At 36.4% G+C, this 20,137-nt stretch overlaps 1 protein-coding gene across 3 annotated transcripts in view; it reads left to right on the forward strand.

The window, feature by feature from the left end:
• Positions 1-20,137, forward strand: part of dock4b (dedicator of cytokinesis 4b) — a 470,089-nt gene that overhangs the window by 287,182 nt on the left and 162,770 nt on the right. For all 3 annotated transcript variants that reach the window (XM_061961401.1, XM_061961402.1, XM_061961403.1), the window contains exons 20-24: positions 2,123-2,223; positions 7,038-7,119; positions 7,187-7,357; positions 15,547-15,739; positions 15,814-15,950. In XM_061961401.1, the coding sequence (XP_061817385.1) occupies positions 2,123-2,223; positions 7,038-7,119; positions 7,187-7,357; positions 15,547-15,739; positions 15,814-15,950 (684 nt within the window). The remainder of the gene's footprint in view (positions 1-2,122; positions 2,224-7,037; positions 7,120-7,186; positions 7,358-15,546; positions 15,740-15,813; positions 15,951-20,137) is intronic.

The raw sequence follows: 20,137 nt of genomic DNA on the forward strand, positions 1-20,137 counted from the left end.
AGTTTTAACTGTAGTTTGCGCACAGCGTCTTTCCAATGGCTTTTTTTTGTCTTAGGCTTGGAATTTATTGTCCTAACAATGCTGGCAGAACATTTTGTGGTGGCTGATAATTTTGTGGTGGCTGATAAGGTTTGATGTGTTGAAGCGCAATGTCTTTTTTCCCTTCTCGCTTCTCGCGCAATGTTTGCAGAACATTTTGTGCAAATATCATGCAGAATGTCTTCCTCTGAAACTGTAAAGAAGTCCTACATGTGATGAAAAAATGAAAGAAACAGTGATGCACCATTGCTACCAGTTTATGAGGTCACTTGTTGCTAGGCAGAACTACCATACTGACCCTGTATTATTTATTATCAACTGTAGTTTGTGCACGCCTTTCTTTTCGGATGGCTTTGGGACAGTTTTTTTTTTTTTTAAGGCTTTAAAAAAATATCGTAGCAGTGCTAAGTTTTCAGGTGGCTGATAAGGTTCGATGTGTTGAAGCGCAATGTTTTTTTCCCTTCTGGCGGAATGTTTGCAGAACATTTTGTGCGGATAGCATGCAAAATGTCTTCCTCTGCAACAGTGAAGAAGTCCTACACAAGATGAACAAATGAAATAAATAGTGATACACCAATGCGACCTGTTTATGAGGTCACTTGTTGCTAGGCAGAACTACCATACTGACCCTGTATTATTTATTATCAACTGTAGTTTGTGCACACCTTTCTTTTCGGATGGCTTTGGGATAGTTTTTTTTTAGGCTTTTAAAACATCGTAGTAGCAATGCTGGGGTTTCAGGTGGCTGATAAGGTTCGATGTGTTGAAGCGCAATGTCTTTTATTCCCTTCTGGCGGAATGTTTGCAGAACATTTTGTACGGATAGCATGCAAAATGTCTTCCTCTGAAACAGTGAAGAAGTCCTACATGAGATGAACAAATGAAAGAAATAGTGATGCACCAATGCGACCTGTTTATGAGGTCACTTGTTGCTAGGCAGAACTACCATACTGACCCTGTATTATTTATTATCAACTGTAGTTTGTGCACGCCTTTCTTTTTGGATGGCTTTGGGATAGTTTTTTTTTAGGCTTTTAAAACATCGTAGTAGAAATGCTAGGTTTTCAGGTGGCTGATAAGGTTCGATGTGTTGACGCGCAATGTCTTTTTTTCCCTTCTGGCGGAATGTTTGCGGAACATTTTGTGCGAATAGCACACAAAAAGCAATAGTGAAGAAGTCTTACACGAGATGAACAAATGAAAGAAATAGTGATGCACCAATGCTACCTGTTTATGAGGTCACTTGTTGCTAGGCAGAACTACCATAGTGACCCTGTAATATTTATTATCAACTGTAGTTTGTGCACGCCTTTCTTTTCGGATGGCTTTGGGATAGGTTTTTTTTTTTTTAGGCTATTAAAACATCGTTGTAGCAATTCTGGGGTTTCAGGTGGCTGATAAGGTTCGATGTGTTGACGCGCAATGTTTTTTTCCCCCCTCCTCGTGAAATGTGTTCATTCCATGCGAATAGCAGGCAAAAAGTATTGTATTATTTTTCAAATGTAGGTTTAACTGGAGTTGGTGCACACCTTTTTCCCAATGGCTTTTTTTTCCTTAGGCTTGCAGAACATTTTGTCGTGGCTGATAAGGTTCGATGTGTTGACGCGCAATGTTTTTTTCATTTCTCGCGGAAAATAATATTTTCTATTTTATTTTTAAATGTTATTGTTTTTGGTGAGAAATGACAATACAAGCCTATTCAATTATGTTCTGTATTTAACTGAGCAGATGACATTTTTCTTTGAAATATTTTACTTAAGTCTTGTTCAATCAAGTCCTTACTTTTTGCTTATGTTCTTTTCTGCGCAGCGCAGGAGAAAAACACCATGCCAAAGTGTGCACCAAGTGTATATTTTTTATTTGTGGTTGGTTGCAGTCCGAGGACTCGACCACGAGTGTGAGCGCAGCCTAGGATGACCACATTGCTGTTTCATTGGCCACTTGGCACTGTGGAAAAAGGACAGGGAGAGTTAGATATTGTTCGACACACACACACACTTGAATCTGCGCTGCATTGACCGTAAAACGTGAATGACACATCCTTTGTTGTGTTATTAATACTTCCTGTGTCTTCTTGTCTCAGGTTCACATCATCAACCTTCTGCAGGACAGCAAATTCCAGCACTTCAAGCCTGTGATGGACACTTACATTGAGAGCCACTTTGCAGGGGCTCTGTCATACAGGTACGCGTCACGTGACATGGCAATGTCACCCCATAGCTGCGGTTTTCAAAGTGCCGCCATTTGCGCCCCGCAAAACATTCTAAAAATATTATTAAAAATTAAAAAACAGGAAAATGTGGAATAAAATATGTAATGTAACGAGAAATTGTTTAAATTTTGACTCTAATAACACAAAGCTGCCATGCAGGGTTGTTTTTTTTTTAAAGCTGCCAAAAATAATAATGAATCAAAATAAATGTATGTTTATTTTGTGTTTACCGTATAAAAAAGTATGTATATGACAAAAATGGCATAAAAATAAAATAAAATAAACATAAACAAATATTAAAAATGACGGATAAACCTGAATTTGATCTAGAGATTCAAAGTAAAAAAATAAAATAAAATAAAAATTTACGATTTATTTTCAACACTTTTATGAGTCTTGGGTCCCGAAAAAATTTAGTGGGACTTTTTTTTAATTTTTTTTAATTTAAATGTCATCGCTTCAAAAAATAATAATGAATTAAAACCAGTGTTTTGAATTATTGACCTATTTCAAGGTCCAATTATTTTACATTAAATATTCCACGAATATTGCCTATTTTGGATTTTTGTCAATAAAGGCAAGGTTTTGACAAAAAGGGCATAACACATAAACAAACTATTATATTGACAAATAAACCTAAAGTTGATCCAGAAATGTAAGTGTTGAAAATTTCACAGGTGTGCAAAACATTCTAAAAATATTATTAAAAATTCAAAAACATGAAAATGTGGAATAAAATATGTAATGTAACGAGAAATTGTTTACATTTTGACTCTAATAACACAAAGCTGCCATTCAGTTTTTTTTTTTTAAAGCTGTTATTGCTCAAAATAAATCAAAATAAATGTATGTTTTTTGTGTGTTTACCGGATAAAAAAGTATGTATATGACAAAAAGGGCATAAAACAAATGAAAAAAAACATAAACAAATATTACAAATGACGGATAAACCTGAATTTGATCTAGAGATTCAAAGTAAAAAAAACACTTTTATGAGTGGGGTCCTCTTGGAACCTGAAAAAATTTAGTGGGACTTTTTTTTATTTTTTTTTATTTAAATGTCATTGTTAAAAAAATAATAATGAATTAAAACCAGTGTTTTGAATTATTGACCTATTTCAAGGTCCAATTATTTTACATTAAATATTCCAAGAATATTGCCTATTTTGGGTTTTTGTCAATAAAGGCAAGGTTTTGACAAAAAGGGCATAACACATAAACAAACTATTATATTGACAAATAAACCTAAAGTTGATCCAGAAATTTAAGTGTTGAATTTTTCACAGGTGTGCAAAACATTCTAAAAATATTATTAAAAATTCAAAAACATGAAAATGTGGAATAAAATATGTAATGTAACGAGAAATTGTTTAAATTTTTACTCTAATAACACAAAGCTGCCATGCAGGGTTTTTTTTTTTAAAGCTGTTATTGCTCAAAATAAATGTATGTTTTTTTTGTGTTTACCGGATAAAAAAGTATGTATATGACAAAAAGGGCATAAAACAAATTAAAAAAAACATAAACAAATATTAAAAATGACGGATAAACCTGAATTTGATCTAGAGATTCAAAGTAAAAAAAAACACTTTTATGAGTGGGGTCCTCTTGGATCCCGAAAAAATTTAGTGGGACTTTTTTTTATTTATTTTTTATTTAAATGTCATAGCTCAAAAAATAATAATGAATTAAAACCAGTGTTTTGAATTATTGACCTATTTCAAGGTCCAATTATTTTGCATTAAATATTCCACGAATATTGCCTATTTTGGATTTTTGTCAATAAAGGCAAGGTTTTGACAAAAAGGGCATAACACATAAACAAACTATTATATTGACAAATAAACCTAAAGTTGATCCAGAAATTTAAGTGTTGAATATTTCACAGGTGTGCAAAACATTCTAAAAATATTATTAAAAATTCAAAAACCTGAAAATGTGGAATAAAATATGTAATGTAACGAGAAATTGTTTAAATTTCGACTCTAATAACACAAAGCTGCCATTCAGGGTTTTTTTTTTTAAAGCTGTTATTGCTCAAAATAAATCAAAATAAATGTATGTTTTTTTTGTGTTTACCGTATAAAAAAGTATGTATATGACAAAAAGGGCATAAAACAAATTTTAAAAAACATAAACAAATATTAAAAATGACGGATAAACCTGAGTTTGATCTAGAGATTCAAAGTAAAAAAAACACTTTTATAAGTGGGGTCCTCTTGGATCCCGAAAAAATTTAGTGGGACTTTTTTTTATTTTTTTTTTATTTAAATGTCATCGCTCAAAAAATAATAATGAATTAAAACCAGTGTTTTGAATTATTGACCTATTTCAAGGTCCAATTATTTTACATTAAATATTCCACGAATATTGCCTATTTTGGATTTTTGTCAATAAACGCAAGGTTTTGACAAAAAGGGCATAACACATAAACAAACTGTTATATTGACAAATAAACCTAAAGTTGATCCAGAAATTGAAGTGTTGAATTTTTCACAGGTGTGCAAAACATTCTAAAAATATTATTAAAAATTCAAAAACATGAAAATGTGGAATAAAATATGTAATGTAACGAGAAATTGTTTAAATTTTGACTCTAATAACACAAAGCTGCCATGCAGGTTGTTTTTTTTTAAAGCTGTTATTGCTCAAAATAAATCAAAATAAATGTATGTTTTTTTTTGTGTTTACCGTATAAAAAAGTATGTATATGACAAAAAGGGCATAAAAAAAAAAAAAAAAAAACATAAACAAATATTAAAAATGACGGATAAACCTGAATTTGATCTAGAGATTCAAAGTAAAAAAAACACTTTTATGAGTGGGGTCCCGAAGAAAATTAGTGGGACTTTTTTTTTTTAATTTTTATTTAAATGTGATCGCTCAAAAATAATAATGAATTAAAACCAGCTTTTTGAATTATTGACCTATTTCAAGGTCCAATTATTTTTGCATTAAATATTCCATGAATATTGCCTATTTTGGATTTTTGTCAATAAAGGCAAGGTTTTGACAAAAAGGGCATAACACATAAACAAACTATTATATTAAAAAATAAACCTAAAGTTGATCCAGAAATTTAAGTGTTGAATATTTAAAAATGTATAACAACAAATGAAAAGACTATATATATATATATATATATATATATATATATATATATATATATATATATATATAGTACATAGTACATAACTCTACATGTGTTCATTCATAGTTTAGATGCCTTCAGTGACAATCTACAAAGTAAATAGTCATGAAAATAAAGAAAACACATAGAATGAGAAGGTGTGTCCAAACCATATATATATATATATATATATATATATATATATATATATATATATATATATATATATATATATATATATATATATTGTCTTTCTTTTTTTTCTTTTCATTTGTTGTTATACATTTTTAAATATTCAACACTTAAATTTCTGGATCAACTTTAGGTTTATTTGTCAATATAAATATATACATACATATATATATATATATATATATATATATATATATATATATGTATGTATGTATGTATGTATATATTTATTTATATTGACAAATAAACCTACAGTTGATCCAGAAATTTAAGTGTTGAATATTCAAGAATGTATAACAAATGAAAAAAAAAAAAGACTATATATATATATATATATATATATATATATATATATATATATATATGTCTTTTTTTTTTTTTCATTTGTTATACATTTTTAAATGAAAAAAAAAAAGAGACTATATATATATATATATATATATATATATATATATATATATATATATATATATATATATATATATATATATATATATATATATATATATATATATATATATATATGTCTTTTTTTTTTTTCATTTGTTATACATTTTTAAATGAAAAAAAAAAAAAGACTATATATATATATATATATATATATATATATATATAGTCTTTTTTTTTTTTTCATTTGTTATACATTTTTAAATATTCAACACTTAAATTTCTGGATCAACTTTAGGTTTATTTGTCAATATAAATATATGCATACATACATATATATATATATATATATATATATATATATATATATATATATATAAGGTTTGGACACACCTTCTCATTCTATGTGTTTTCTTTATTTTCATGACTATTTACTTTGCAGATTGTCACTGAAGGCATCAAAACTATGAATGAACACATGTGGAGTTATGCAATTAACAAAAAAAAGGTGAAATAACTAAAAACATGTTCCTTCAAAATAGCCAACCTTTGCGCTGATTACTGCTTTGCACACTCTTGGCATTCTCTCAATGAGCTTCAAGAGATAGTCACCTGAAATAGTTTTCACTTCACAGGTGTGCCTTATCAGGGTTGATTAGTGGAATTTCATGCTTTATCAATGGGGTTGGGACCATCAGTTGTGTTGTGAATGAAAAAAAAAAATCTAGATATTGTATTGTTTTTGAAAATGAAAAATATCCAAATGGCCCCCACATGCTTTAATTGTTCAGTGTGCGGCCCTGTCCTATATTGTTATGTCTATATAATCATAAACTGTATTGGGAGGACATGGTGTGAACACAATGTGGATGGCGCCCCCTGGTGGGCAAAAAAAAAAGCTTTACACCCTCAGGCATCACATTTTGTGGAGCTGCCAAGACACAGTGTTATATACCAGGTTTTTCTGCACACACACACACACACACACACACACACACACACACACACACACACACACACACACACACACACACAGCAGTCAAATAAACAGGAAGGTAATGGTGATGTGTTTCCCAGGGACCTGATCAAAGTCCTAAAGTGGTACGTGGACCGCATTGTGGACGCCGAACATCAGGATCACATCCAGCAGGTCCTCAAGGTGAGACGCCCTCTGTTACTTGTGTTTTGTTGTTTTAAACAAGCGTGATGTTGCTGCTCTTCTCCAGGCCAGCGAGTACATTTTCAAGTACATCATTCAGTCCCGCCGCCTCTTCTCCTTGGCAACGGGAGGCCAGAGCGAGGAGGAGTTCCGCGTCTGCGTCCACGAGCTCTTCATGTCCATCCGCTTCTTCCTCTCGCAGGAAAACAAAAGCACAAGTCCGGTGGCGCAGACGCAGGTGCGTGTGTGTGCGTGTGTGTGTGTGTGTGTGTGTGTGTGTGTGTGTGTGTGTGTGTGTGTGTGCGTGTGCGTATGCAGCGTGTTAATATTGTATGAGGAACCGTTAGGGACATTATTTAGAATGACCTCTTACATACACTGCTGAAATGCTCTCACATAAACAACGGAAATGTTTTTCTCTCACACACACTACTGAAACACTCTCATACACACTACTGAAGCACTCTCATACACCCTACTGAAATACTCTTATACACACAACTGAAATGCTCTCACATGAACAACAGACATATTTTTCTCTCACGCACACAACTGAAACACTCTCATACACACTACTGAAACACTCTCAAAAACTACTGAAACACTCTTATACACACTACTGGAACACTCTTATACACACTACTGAAATGCTCTCACATGAACAACGGACATATTTTTCTCTCACACACACAACTGAAACACTCTCATGCACACTACTGAAACACTCTCAAACACTACTGAAACACTCTTATACACACTACTGGAACACTCTTATACACACTACTGAAATGCTCTCATAAACAACTGAAATGTTTTTGTCTCACACACTACTGAAACACTCTCATGCACACTACTGAAACACTCTCATAAACACTACTGAAACACTCTTTTACACTACTGAAACACTCTTATACACACTACTGAAACACTGCGTGTGTGTGTGTGCGCGTGTGTGTGTGTGTGTGTGTGTGTGTGTGTGTGTGTGTGTGTGTGTGTGCGTATGCAGCGTGTTAATATTGTATGAGGAGCCGTTAGGGACATTATTTAGAATTACCTCTTACATACACTGCTGAAATGCTCTCACATAAACAACGGAAATGTTTTTCTCTCACACACACTACTGAAACACTCTCATAAACACTACTGAAACACTCTTATACACTACTGAAATGCTCTCACATGAACAACGGACATATTTTTCTCTCACACACACAACTGAAACACTCTCATGCACACTACTGAAACACTCTCAAACACTACTGGAACACTCTTATACACACTACTGAAAAGCTCTCATAAACAACTGAAATGTTTTTGTCTCACACACACTACTGAAACACTCTCATAAACACTACTGAAACATTCTTTTACACACTACTGAAACACTCTTATACACACTACTGAAATGCTCTCATAAACAACTGAAATGTTTTTGTCTCACACACACTACTGAAACACTCTCATACACACTACTGAAACACCCTCATAAACACTACTGAAACACTCTTTTACACACTACTGAAATAAATAATAAATGATAAATGGGTTGTACTTGTATAGCGCTTTTCTACCTTCAAGGTACTCAAAGCGCTTTGACACTACTTCCACATTTACCCATTCACACACACATTCACACACTGATGGAGGGAGCTGCCATGCAAGGCGCTAACCAGCACCCATCAGGAGCAAGGGTGAAGTGTCTTTCTCAGGACACAACGGACATGACGAGGTTGGTAAATACTCTTATACACACTACTGAAACACTCTCATAAACACTACTGAAATGTTTTTGTCTCACACACACTACTGAAACACTCTCATACACACCACTGAAACACTCTCATAAACACTACTGAACTGTTTTTCTCTCACACACACTACTGAGACACTCTTACACACCACTGAAATGCTCTCACATAAACAACCGAAATGTTTTTCTCTCACACACACTACTGAAACACTCATACACGCTACTGAAATGCTCTCATAAACACTACTGAAACACTCTTATACACACTACTGGAACACTCTTATACACACTACTGAAATGCTCTCATAAACAACTGAAATGTTTTTGTCTCACACACACTACTGAAACACTCTCATAAACACTACTGAAACACTCTTATACACACTACTGAAATACTCTTATACACACTACTGAAACACTCCCATAAACACTACTGAAATGTTTTTGTCTCACACACACTACTGAAACACTCTCATACACACCACTGAAACACTCTTGGAGACACTACTGAAATGCTCTCACATAAAAAACTGAACTGTTTTTCTCTCACACACACTACTGAGACACTCTTACACACCACTGAAATGCTCTCACATAAACAACCGAAATGTTTTTCTCTCACACACACTACTGAAACACTCATACACGCTACTGAAATGCTCTCATAAACACTACTGAAACACTCTTATACACACTACTGGAACACTCTTATACACACTACTGAAATGCTCTCATAAACAACTGAAATGTTTTTGTCTCACACACACTACTGAAACACTCTCATAAACACTACTGAAACACTCTTATACACACTACTGAAACACTCTTATACACACTACTGAAACACTCTCATACACCCTACTGAAATGCTCTCATAAACAACTGAAATGTTTTTGTCTCACACACACTACTGAAACACTCTCATACACACCACTGAAAGACTCTTTTAGACACTACTGAAATGCTATCACATAAAAAACTGAACTGTTTTCTCTCACTCACAATACTGAAACACTCCCATACACTACTGAAACACTCTTACACACCACTGAAATGCTCTCACATAAACAACTGAAATGTTTTTCTCTCACACACACTACTGAAACACTCTCATACAGACTACTGAAAGGCTCTCACATAAACAACGGAAATGTTTTTTTTCTCATACACACTACTAAAACACTTTTATACACACAACTGAAATGCTCTCACATAAACAACAGAAAATTTTTTCTCTCACACACACTACTGAAATGTTCTCACATTAACAACTTGAATGTTTTTCTCTCACACACACTACTGAGACACTCTCATACACTACTGAAACACTCTTATACACACCACTGAAATGCTCTCACATAACTGAAATGTTTTTCTCACACACACTAATTAAACACTCTTATACACACTACTGAAATGCTCTAACATAAACAACTGAAATGTTTTTCTCTCACACACACTACTGAAACACTCTCATACACTACTGAAATGCTCTCACATGAACAACGGACATATTTTTCTCTCATACACACACAACTGAAACACTCTCATACACACTACTGAAACAGTCTCATAAACACTACTGAAACACTCTTATACACACTACTGGAACACTCTTATACACACTACTGAAATGCTCTCATAAACAACTGAAATGTTTTTGTCTCACACACACTACTGAAACACTCTCATAAACACTACTGAAACACTCTTATACATACTACTGAAACACTCTTATACACACTACTGAAACACTCTTATACACACTACTGAAACACTCTCATACACCCTACTGAAATGCTCTCATAAACAACTGAAATGTTTTTGTCTCACACACACTACTGAAACACTCTCATACACACCACTGAAACACTCTTTTAGACACCACTGAAATGCTCTCATATAAAAAACTGAACTGTTTTTCTCTCACACACACTACTGAAACACTCCCATACACACTACTGAAACACTATTACACACCACTGAAATTCTCTCAAATAAAAAACTGAAATGTTTTTCTCTCACACACTACTGAAACACTCTCATACACAATACTGAAAGGCTCTCACACAAACAACGGAAATGTTTTTTTCTCACACACCCTACTGAAACACTCTTATACACGCTACTAAAACACTTTTATACACACAACTGAAATGCTCTCACATAAACAATTAAAATGTTTTTGTCTCACACACACTACTGAAACACTCTCATACACACCACTGAAACACTCTTTTAGACACCACTGAAATGCTCTCACATAAAAAACTGAACTGTTTTTCTTTCACACACACACACACACTACTGAAACACTCTCATACACACTACTGAAACACTCTTACACACCACTGAAATGCTCTCACATAAACAATTAAAATGTTTTTTTCTCTCACACACTACTGAAACACTCTTATACACACTACTGAAATGATCTCATATAAACAACGAAAATGTTTTTCTCTCACACACTACTGAAACACTCTTTTACACACTACTGAAACACTCTTATACACACTACTGAAACACTCTCATACACCCTACTGAAATGTTTTTGTCTCACACACACTACTGAAACACTCTCATACACACCACTGAAACACTCTTGGAGACACTACTGAAATGCTCTCACATAAAAAACTGAACTGTTTTTCTCTCACACACACTACTGAAACACTCTCATACACACTACTGAAATGCTCTCACATGAACAACGGACATATTTTTCTCTCACACACACAACTGAAACACTCTCATACACACTACTGAAACACTCTCATAAACACTACTGAAATACTCTTATACACACTACTGGAACACTCTTATACACACTACTGAAATGCTCTCATAAACAACTGAAATGTTTTTGTCTCACACACACTACTGAAACACTCTCATACACACTACTGAAACACTCTCATAAACACTACTGAAACACTCTTATACACACTACTGAAACACTCTTATACACACTACTGAAACACTCTTATACACACTACTGAAACACTCTTATACACACTACTGAAACACTCTCATACACCCTACTGAAATGCTCTCATAAACAACTGAGATGTTTTTGTCTCACACACACTACTGAAACACTCTCATACACACCACTGAAACACTCTTTTAGACACCACTGAAATGCTCTCATATAAAAAACTGAACTGTTTTTCTCTCACACACACTACTGAAACACTCCCATACACACTACTGAAACACTATTACACACCACTGAAATTCTCTCAAATAAAAAACTGAAATGTTTTTCTCTCACACACTACTGAAACACTCTCATACACAATACTGAAAGGCTCTCACACAAACAACGGAAATGTTTTTTTCTCACACACCCTACTGAAACACTCTTATACACGCTACTAAAACACTTTTATACACACAACTGAAATGCTCTCACATAAACAATTAAAATGTTTTTGTCTCACACACACTACTGAAACACTCTCATACACACCACTGAAACACTCTTTTAGACACCACTGAAATGCTCTCACATAAAAAACTGAACTGTTTTTCTTTCACACACACACACTACTGAAACACTCTCATACACACTACTGAAACACTCTTACACACCACTGAAATGCTCTCACATAAACAATTAAAATGTTTTTTTCTCTCACACACTACTGAAACACTCTTATACACACTACTGAAATGATCTCATATAAACAACGAAAATGTTTTTCTCTCACACACTACTGAAACACTCTCATACACACTACTGAAACAGTCTTATCCACACTACTGAAATATTTTCACATAAACAATGGAAATAATTTTTCTCTCACACGCACACTACTGAAATACTCTCATAAACACCACTGAAAAACTCGTATACACACTACTGAAACACTCTTATACACACACCACTTAAATGCTCTCACATAAACAACTGAAATGTTTTTTCCTCACACACACTACTGAAACACTCTCATAAACACTACTGAAACACTCGTATTCACACCATTGAAATGCTGTCACCTAAACAACTGAAATGTTTTTCTCTCGCACACTACTGAAACACTCTCTTACACACTACTGAAACACTCTTATCCACACTACTGAAATGCTCTCACATAAACAACTGAACTGTTGTTCTCTCACACACACTACTTATATATAGTGTGTGTGTGTGTTAATACTATTCCCTCCACACATTTCCTCGCTGCGGTGTAATTGAATGATTTCATGCTTGCAGAGGGTCTGCAGTGTGTTGCCGCTTCCTGGCGTTTCCCAACGGAAGATACGAGAGTAGAGGGAGAGGATTACAAGAAACAAATAAGAGGACTGTAATAAGTGAAATGACAGACTACCAAAAACGTGCACGCTGTGAGGGGGGAATACTTTATTACTTTCTCTCTCTTGTTTATTGTGTGATTGTTTGGGCAGTCACACAATAAACATGATCGCAACTGTTCAAGTATCAAGACTTTCGGCTCGACCAGGAATCGTGAGCTTCCCCCAATTTTTTTTTTTTAATGTAAATATCCCGGATTACCCAGAGTTCCCGGTTTTCCGGGATATTTTGCTAATTGAAAATGGATGGGCCAATTTTCTAGCATGCGCAATTCCCACATTTCTCAACCGATTTGAACTGTTCCACCAGCCACAAACTCCCCCACCCTCGGACAATCAAACTTCAAACGTAAAAAAAAAAATCCAGGAATTCCTGGAAAGTTTTCACAGTCCGCATGTTTCAACTGTTTTTGACCAGTCCTCTTAGTTGGGAAAATAAATGCTTCCTATTTTTACTTTTATACAAATTCCGGGTTGTCCGGAAACTCCAGGACTAATACTCATTTAATTTAAACATTTTTTAACTGATTCCAAAAATTCCAACACCAACCCATTAATATCATCTAGGACAATTGTGCTGGTATCAATATTTTCAAAAATTCCCAAATTTCCAGGAAATTCCCATTCAAATTAAAGAACGTCATCATAGTGCTACCATGGTCTAAACTCCACCCAAACTACTCTTCTGATATATGGAACGCAAAACATGTTTTCCCTTTTCCAAAATTCCTGCTTTTCCTGGAATTTTTTCCCCACTGACAATGAATGGGAAATATACAATCGACTGCACATCCCACATTTCTCATCCGATTTGAACCGTTCGAGCATCCACACACTCCGCTCACCCTGGACATTCAAACCAACATGTTCCACGGTTCCCAAAATTCCCTGATTACCCGGAATTACCAGGAATTTACCCTCTTGAAAATAAATGGGAAATATGCAAAACTCTCCATATCCCACATTTCTCAGCCGATTTGAACCGTTCCAGCATCCACACACTCCACTCACCCTGGACATTCAAGCATTTCAGTTCCACTCACACGTATTGGCAGTTTGGTGGCTTGTGCACTTAGGGCATTCACACGCAATTCGCGCCGGAATTGCAAATTCTAATTATTATTGCAGTTATCATGTTATTATTTTTGTCATGAGTTTTAATTTATTATATTTATTTAAAATTACTTATATATTTAACTAGGGCTGCAACTAACAATTAATTTGATAATCGATTAATCTGTCGATTATTACTTCGATTAATAATCGGATAAAAGAGACAAACTACATTTCTATCTTTTCCAGTATTTTATTGGAAAAAAAACCCAGCATACTGGCACCATACTTATTTTGATTATTGTTTCTCAGCTGTTTGCACTTGTTGCAGTTTATAAATAAAGGTTTATTAAAAAAATCAAAACAATTTTTTTTTAATTATAAAAAAAAATAAAAAAAATTGCCTCTGCGCATAGCATAGATCCAACGAATCTATGACTAAATTAATCGATTTTAATCGATTTAATCGATTAGTTGTTGCAGCCCTATTTATAACATATTTTTTAATCATTTAAATTTCATTAGATTGATATATTTGTATTTATTTGTATTTTTTTTTTCAAATAATTAAATTATTTTTTAGAAATATTATGCTTTTGTATTTATATCTATTGTATTTTTTGTATGAACATTGGGGATGTAAATGTATAACATTTATGCAGTTGGATGTATTATTTACATACAAAGTAGCGGGCAGAGAAATGATTATATGTAAAAAAAATAATAAAAAAAAGATAAATAAAATTAGTTATTATATAATATATTATAAAATATCAATACTAAAAAATCAATAAAGAACATGAAGCAAGTGCCAATACATAATCTCATAATTACTGTAAATTTCAAAGATTCCATACATATGAATGAGGATGAATGTACATATAAACACAACAAGTAATCAAGTAAAAAATGATAGAAAAAGAGGAAAATGCCTAAAAATAATATAATAAATATTGGATTAAGTTTTTTCCATTAAAAATAATAATATTGTTCATATATTAAAAATGGTATATTCAATGTACCGTATTTTTCGGAGTATAAGTCGTACCGGAGTATAAGTCGCACCTGCCGAAAATGCATAATAAAATAAGGAAAAAAACATATTAACTATGAAAAAAACTGCGACTTATAGTCCGAAAAATGCGGTAATGCTATGTGATCTGCTGACTCCGCTTTGTGTTGCTAAACTGCTCTCAAATCTGAATTCCAGGCAAATGTTCAGCTAGAGAGCTCTCAGCTGCGAGGAAGAATACTTTTTAGGGACAATAATAGAATTGTCGACTCATTGACCCCGCTCTGCGCAGGCGGTCTTCCTGCGGACCTTCCCGGCGGTTTACGGCGAGCTCCTGAAGATCTTCACGGTGCGGGAGGTGGCCGGCTTCGTCAGGGAGACGCTGAGCAGCCTGCCCGCCATCGTCCACGCCGACTGCCCCCTGGAGGCGGTCAAACTGCAGTGCCTTGCCAAGACGGTGGAGGGCCAGCTTTACGTCAACCCAGGTGGACCGCCCCGTTCAGTCCACTGAAAGCGCGACAACGACAGTACGCTTATATGTGCCTGTCTTGCGTTGCAGAATCGAGGTGCATCCTGCTGCCGGTGGTGCTGCGCATCCTGCAGGCCCACATGCAGGAGCAGAGGGACCTGGTCATGTGCGCGCGGATCCTCACCAGCATGCTGTCGCTCATCAAGAAGGAGGAGAATGGCACTTCTGTGAGTGTTGCACTTTTTAGATGGGAATATTTACTGCACTCATTAACCCTGTAACACCCCTTGTTGTAAAATTACAACGTTACCTTTATCCATCCATCCATCCATCTTCTTCCGCTTATCCGAGGTCGGGTCGCGGGGGCAGCAGCCTAAGCAGGGAAGCCCAGACTTCCCTCTCCCCAGCCACTTCGTCCAGCTCCTCCCGGGGGATCCCGAGGCGTTCCCAGGCCAGCCGGGAGACATAGTCTTCCCAGCGTGTCCTGGGTCTTCCCCGTGGCCTCCTACCGGTCGGACGTGCCCTAAACACCTCCCGAGGGAGGCGATCGGGTGGCATCCTGACCAGATGCCCGAATCACCTCATCTGGCTCCTCTCGATGTGGAGGAGCAGCGGCTTTACTTTGAGCTCCCCCCGGATGACAGAGCTTCTCACCCTATCTCTAAGGGAGAGCCCCGCCACCCGGCGGAGGAAACTCATTTCGGCTGCTTGTACCCGTGATCTTGTCCTTTCGGTCACAACCCAAAGCTCATGACCATAGGTGAGGATGGGAACGTAGATCGGCCGGTAAATTGTGAGCTTTGCCTTCCGGCTCAGCTCCTTCTTCACCACAACGGATCGATACAGCGTCCGCATTACTGAAGATGCCGCACCGATCCGCCTGTCGATCTCACGATCCACTCTTCCCTCACTCTTGAACAAGACTCCGAGGTACCTGAACTCCTCCACTTGGGGCAGGGTCTCCTCCCCAACCCGAAGATGGCATTCCACCCTTTTCCGGGCGAGAACCATGGACTCGGACTTGGAGGTGCTGATTCTCATCCCAGTCGCTTCACACTCGGCTGCGAACCGATCCAGCGAGAGCTGAAGATCCTGGCCAGATGAAGCCATCAGGACCACATCATCTGCAAAAAGCAGAGACCTAATCCTGCAGCCACCAAACCAGATCCCCTCAACGCCTTGACTGCGCCTAGAAATTCTGTCCATAAAAGTTATGAACAGAATCAGTGACAAAGGGCAGCCTTGGCGGGGTCCAACCCTCACTGGAAACGTGTCCGACTTACTGCCGGCAATGCGGACCAAGCTCTGGCACTGATCATACAGGGAGCGGACCGCCAAAATCAGACAGTCCGATACCCCGTACTCTCTGAGCACTCCCCACAGGACTTCCCGAGGGACACGGTCGAATGCCTTCTCCAAGTCCACAAAACACATGTAGACTGGTTGGGCAAACTCCCATGCACCCTCAAGGACCCTGCCGAGAGTATAGAGCTGGTCCACAGTTCCACGACCAGGACGAAAACCACACTGTTCCTCCTGAATCCGAGGTTCGACTATCCGGCGTAGCCTCCTCTCCAGTACACATGAATAGACCTTACCGGGAAGGCTGAGGAGTGTGATCCCACGATAGTTAGAACACACCCTCCGGTTCCCCTTCTTAAAGAGAGGAACCACCACCCCGGTCTGCCAATCCAGAGGTACCGCCCCCGATGTCCACGCGATGCTGCAGAGTCTTGTCAACCAAGACAGCCCCGCAGCATCCAGAGCCTTAACCATCCTTAAAAAACAATCTATTTTTTTTAACTTTTTGACCACATTTACATAGTCATTGGGTCCTATTGTTCAGTCTCACAAGGCTATTGGATTTTACATTTGTTTGTAAGTCATGCCTTCTGGCTATGAACTCACACAACCTCTCAAGGTTTCCTTTGAACAACATCTATTTGTTTCATTGGACTGGATTCAAGATTCAAGTAAGTCAAATGTATTTTATATATTTTTTTGGTTGTTATTAGAATGTCTAGAGCATGTACATATGTAGTTATTGTGGAACAGATGCATACCTGCCAACTACTCCGGTTTTCCCGTAATTAGTACGGTTTTCATCAACCTATTCCGGGTTATGGTTGCAGTGATTAAAAAATAAGTTTTTTCATTAATTAAATTTTTTTTTTTTTTTTAAAGTTTTATTCACGAAATCGCGTAGCAACAATGACAATCGACACTGCTTCCCGTAACTTCCTATCGAGCCATTCCGAATGCCATGCGCGAGGCTATTTATAGCACCGCTGCCAAGCACGAGGCACCAGTTGCCATTGTTTCCAAACGAGCGAACGATCATGGAATCAGCCGGAGAAAAATCGCAAACGAGTCTTAAACCGAAAAGAAAACTGCAGTCATTCCGTGAAGAATATTCAAAAGCCTATCCGGGAATAATTATCCTTTCCAAAAAGGGTGAAAACTACGCGAATTGCACCTTGTGCAGACAAGATTTTTCGATCGGACACGGAGGAATTAGCGATGTAAAAGACCACGTTGGGACAAAAAAACACAAGTCTAATGCCGTTGCTAGCGATACAAGTGGAAAACTTTCAACGTTTTTCGTCGCCCAAACAGATTCTTTGGATGTGATGAATGCCGAAGTTTTATTTACAGAGGCAATAATTGAGCAAACAAAAAGGTAATGACACCAATGTTATCTATTGGAATTGTTTAGTACTGTTATACTGTTAAAAGTGTTTATACTATTTATGCTTTCAAGTCCAAGTTGAAGAAATCTTGTTAAATGTTGACAGCATAACTACCAAAATACAGAAGTATGTCCTTAATATTTTTGCAGTGCTATTTCTGTTGAAAAGTTCAAATGATTACATTAGAGATGTGATGTGCCACTTTTCAAGTGTCTGATGGCTTCAATTAATTTTCATTAATTTTTCATATTTTGAATTCTTTTGAAAGGCTTACAAAAAAAACTACATTTGAATTGTAATTCCATGCTATTGACAGGACTATTAATTTTAATGAAGTTAGCTTACCATGTTTACAGTATGATAATTGTGATAGAAATGTGAATTTTAGGCACAGAATATTTTTTACAATTGAACAAGGCAGTAGATTATACAAGCTTGGACAGAAAGTTAATAATGACACCAATTTTTTTTTTTATGGAATTGTTTAGTACTGTTTTACCATTTGTTTACTGTAAAAAGTGTTTATACTGTTTATACTTTCAATTAACAAATTGAAGTCTTGTGAAAGGTTGACAGGATAACTGGCATTAACTCTCAAAATAATTTCAAACTATTGAAGTTAGCTTACAGAATAAACATGTCAATCAACCCATATGATTTTTGCTGTAATATTTTTGTTTTGAAAAGTCACTGTGACTGATAGAAAAGTGATGGTTTTAGCAACATTTTAACCTGTCTGAATGCTAATAATCATTTTGCGTCGGGGGGCGAAGCCTGAACCCCCCACCAGGACTTTGTCCTGGACCTACCGGGGCCTGCGGCCCCTGGACCCTGGCTACTAGGTTTTTCTGATTTCAAAAGTTGGCAGGTATGCAAACACATACCAATCGTCGGTTAGAAGGCGATCGCCGAATTCGTCCTCGCTTTCTCCCGTGTCGCTGGCTGTCGTGTCGTTTTTGTCGGTTTCGCTTGCATACGGTTCAAACCGATATGGCTCAATAGCTTCAGTTTCTTCTTCAATTTCGTTTTCGCTACCTGCCTCCACACTACAACCATCCGTTTCAATACATGCGTAATCTGTTGAATCGCTTAAGCCGCTAAAATCCGAGCTAATGTCGCTATAGCTTGCTGTTCTTTCCGCCATGTTTGTTTGTGTTGGCATCACTATGTGACGTCACAGGAAAATGGACGGGTGTATATAACGATGGTTAAAATCAGGCACTTTGAAGCTTTTTTTAGGGATATTGCGTGATGGGTAAAATTTTGAAAAAAACTTTGAAAAATATAATAAGCCACTGGGAACTTGTCATGACTTGGACTATGACGTGGTTTGTTCTCCCGTGGTGCAAATGAACATTTGGACCAGACATGGCGTGAAGGTGAAGACATTATTTATTTTACACTAACAAAAGAACAAAAAGCGCGCTCAGGGCGGATGTACAAACTTGACTAACGAAAACAAAAGACTTGCACGGGGGCAAAAAACTATGAACAACAAAAAACACTAACTGTGGCAATAATAAACAAACTTACTTGGCATGGACATGAAGTGCGCAGAGATGGACAGAGTGTGACAGGGGGCATAAATGTGGGGATGTCGTCAGGACGAACAACAGAAAATGAATGAACTTAAATACTATGGACATGATTAGTGAAAGCAGGTGCGTGACTCAAAACGTGAAACAGGTGCGTGACGTGACAGGTGAAAACTAATGGTTGCTATG

The sequence above is a fragment of the Nerophis lumbriciformis genome, linkage group LG05, assembly GCF_033978685.3.
Source record: "Nerophis lumbriciformis linkage group LG05, RoL_Nlum_v2.1, whole genome shotgun sequence".
Lineage (NCBI taxonomy): Eukaryota > Metazoa > Chordata > Actinopteri > Syngnathiformes > Syngnathidae > Nerophis > Nerophis lumbriciformis.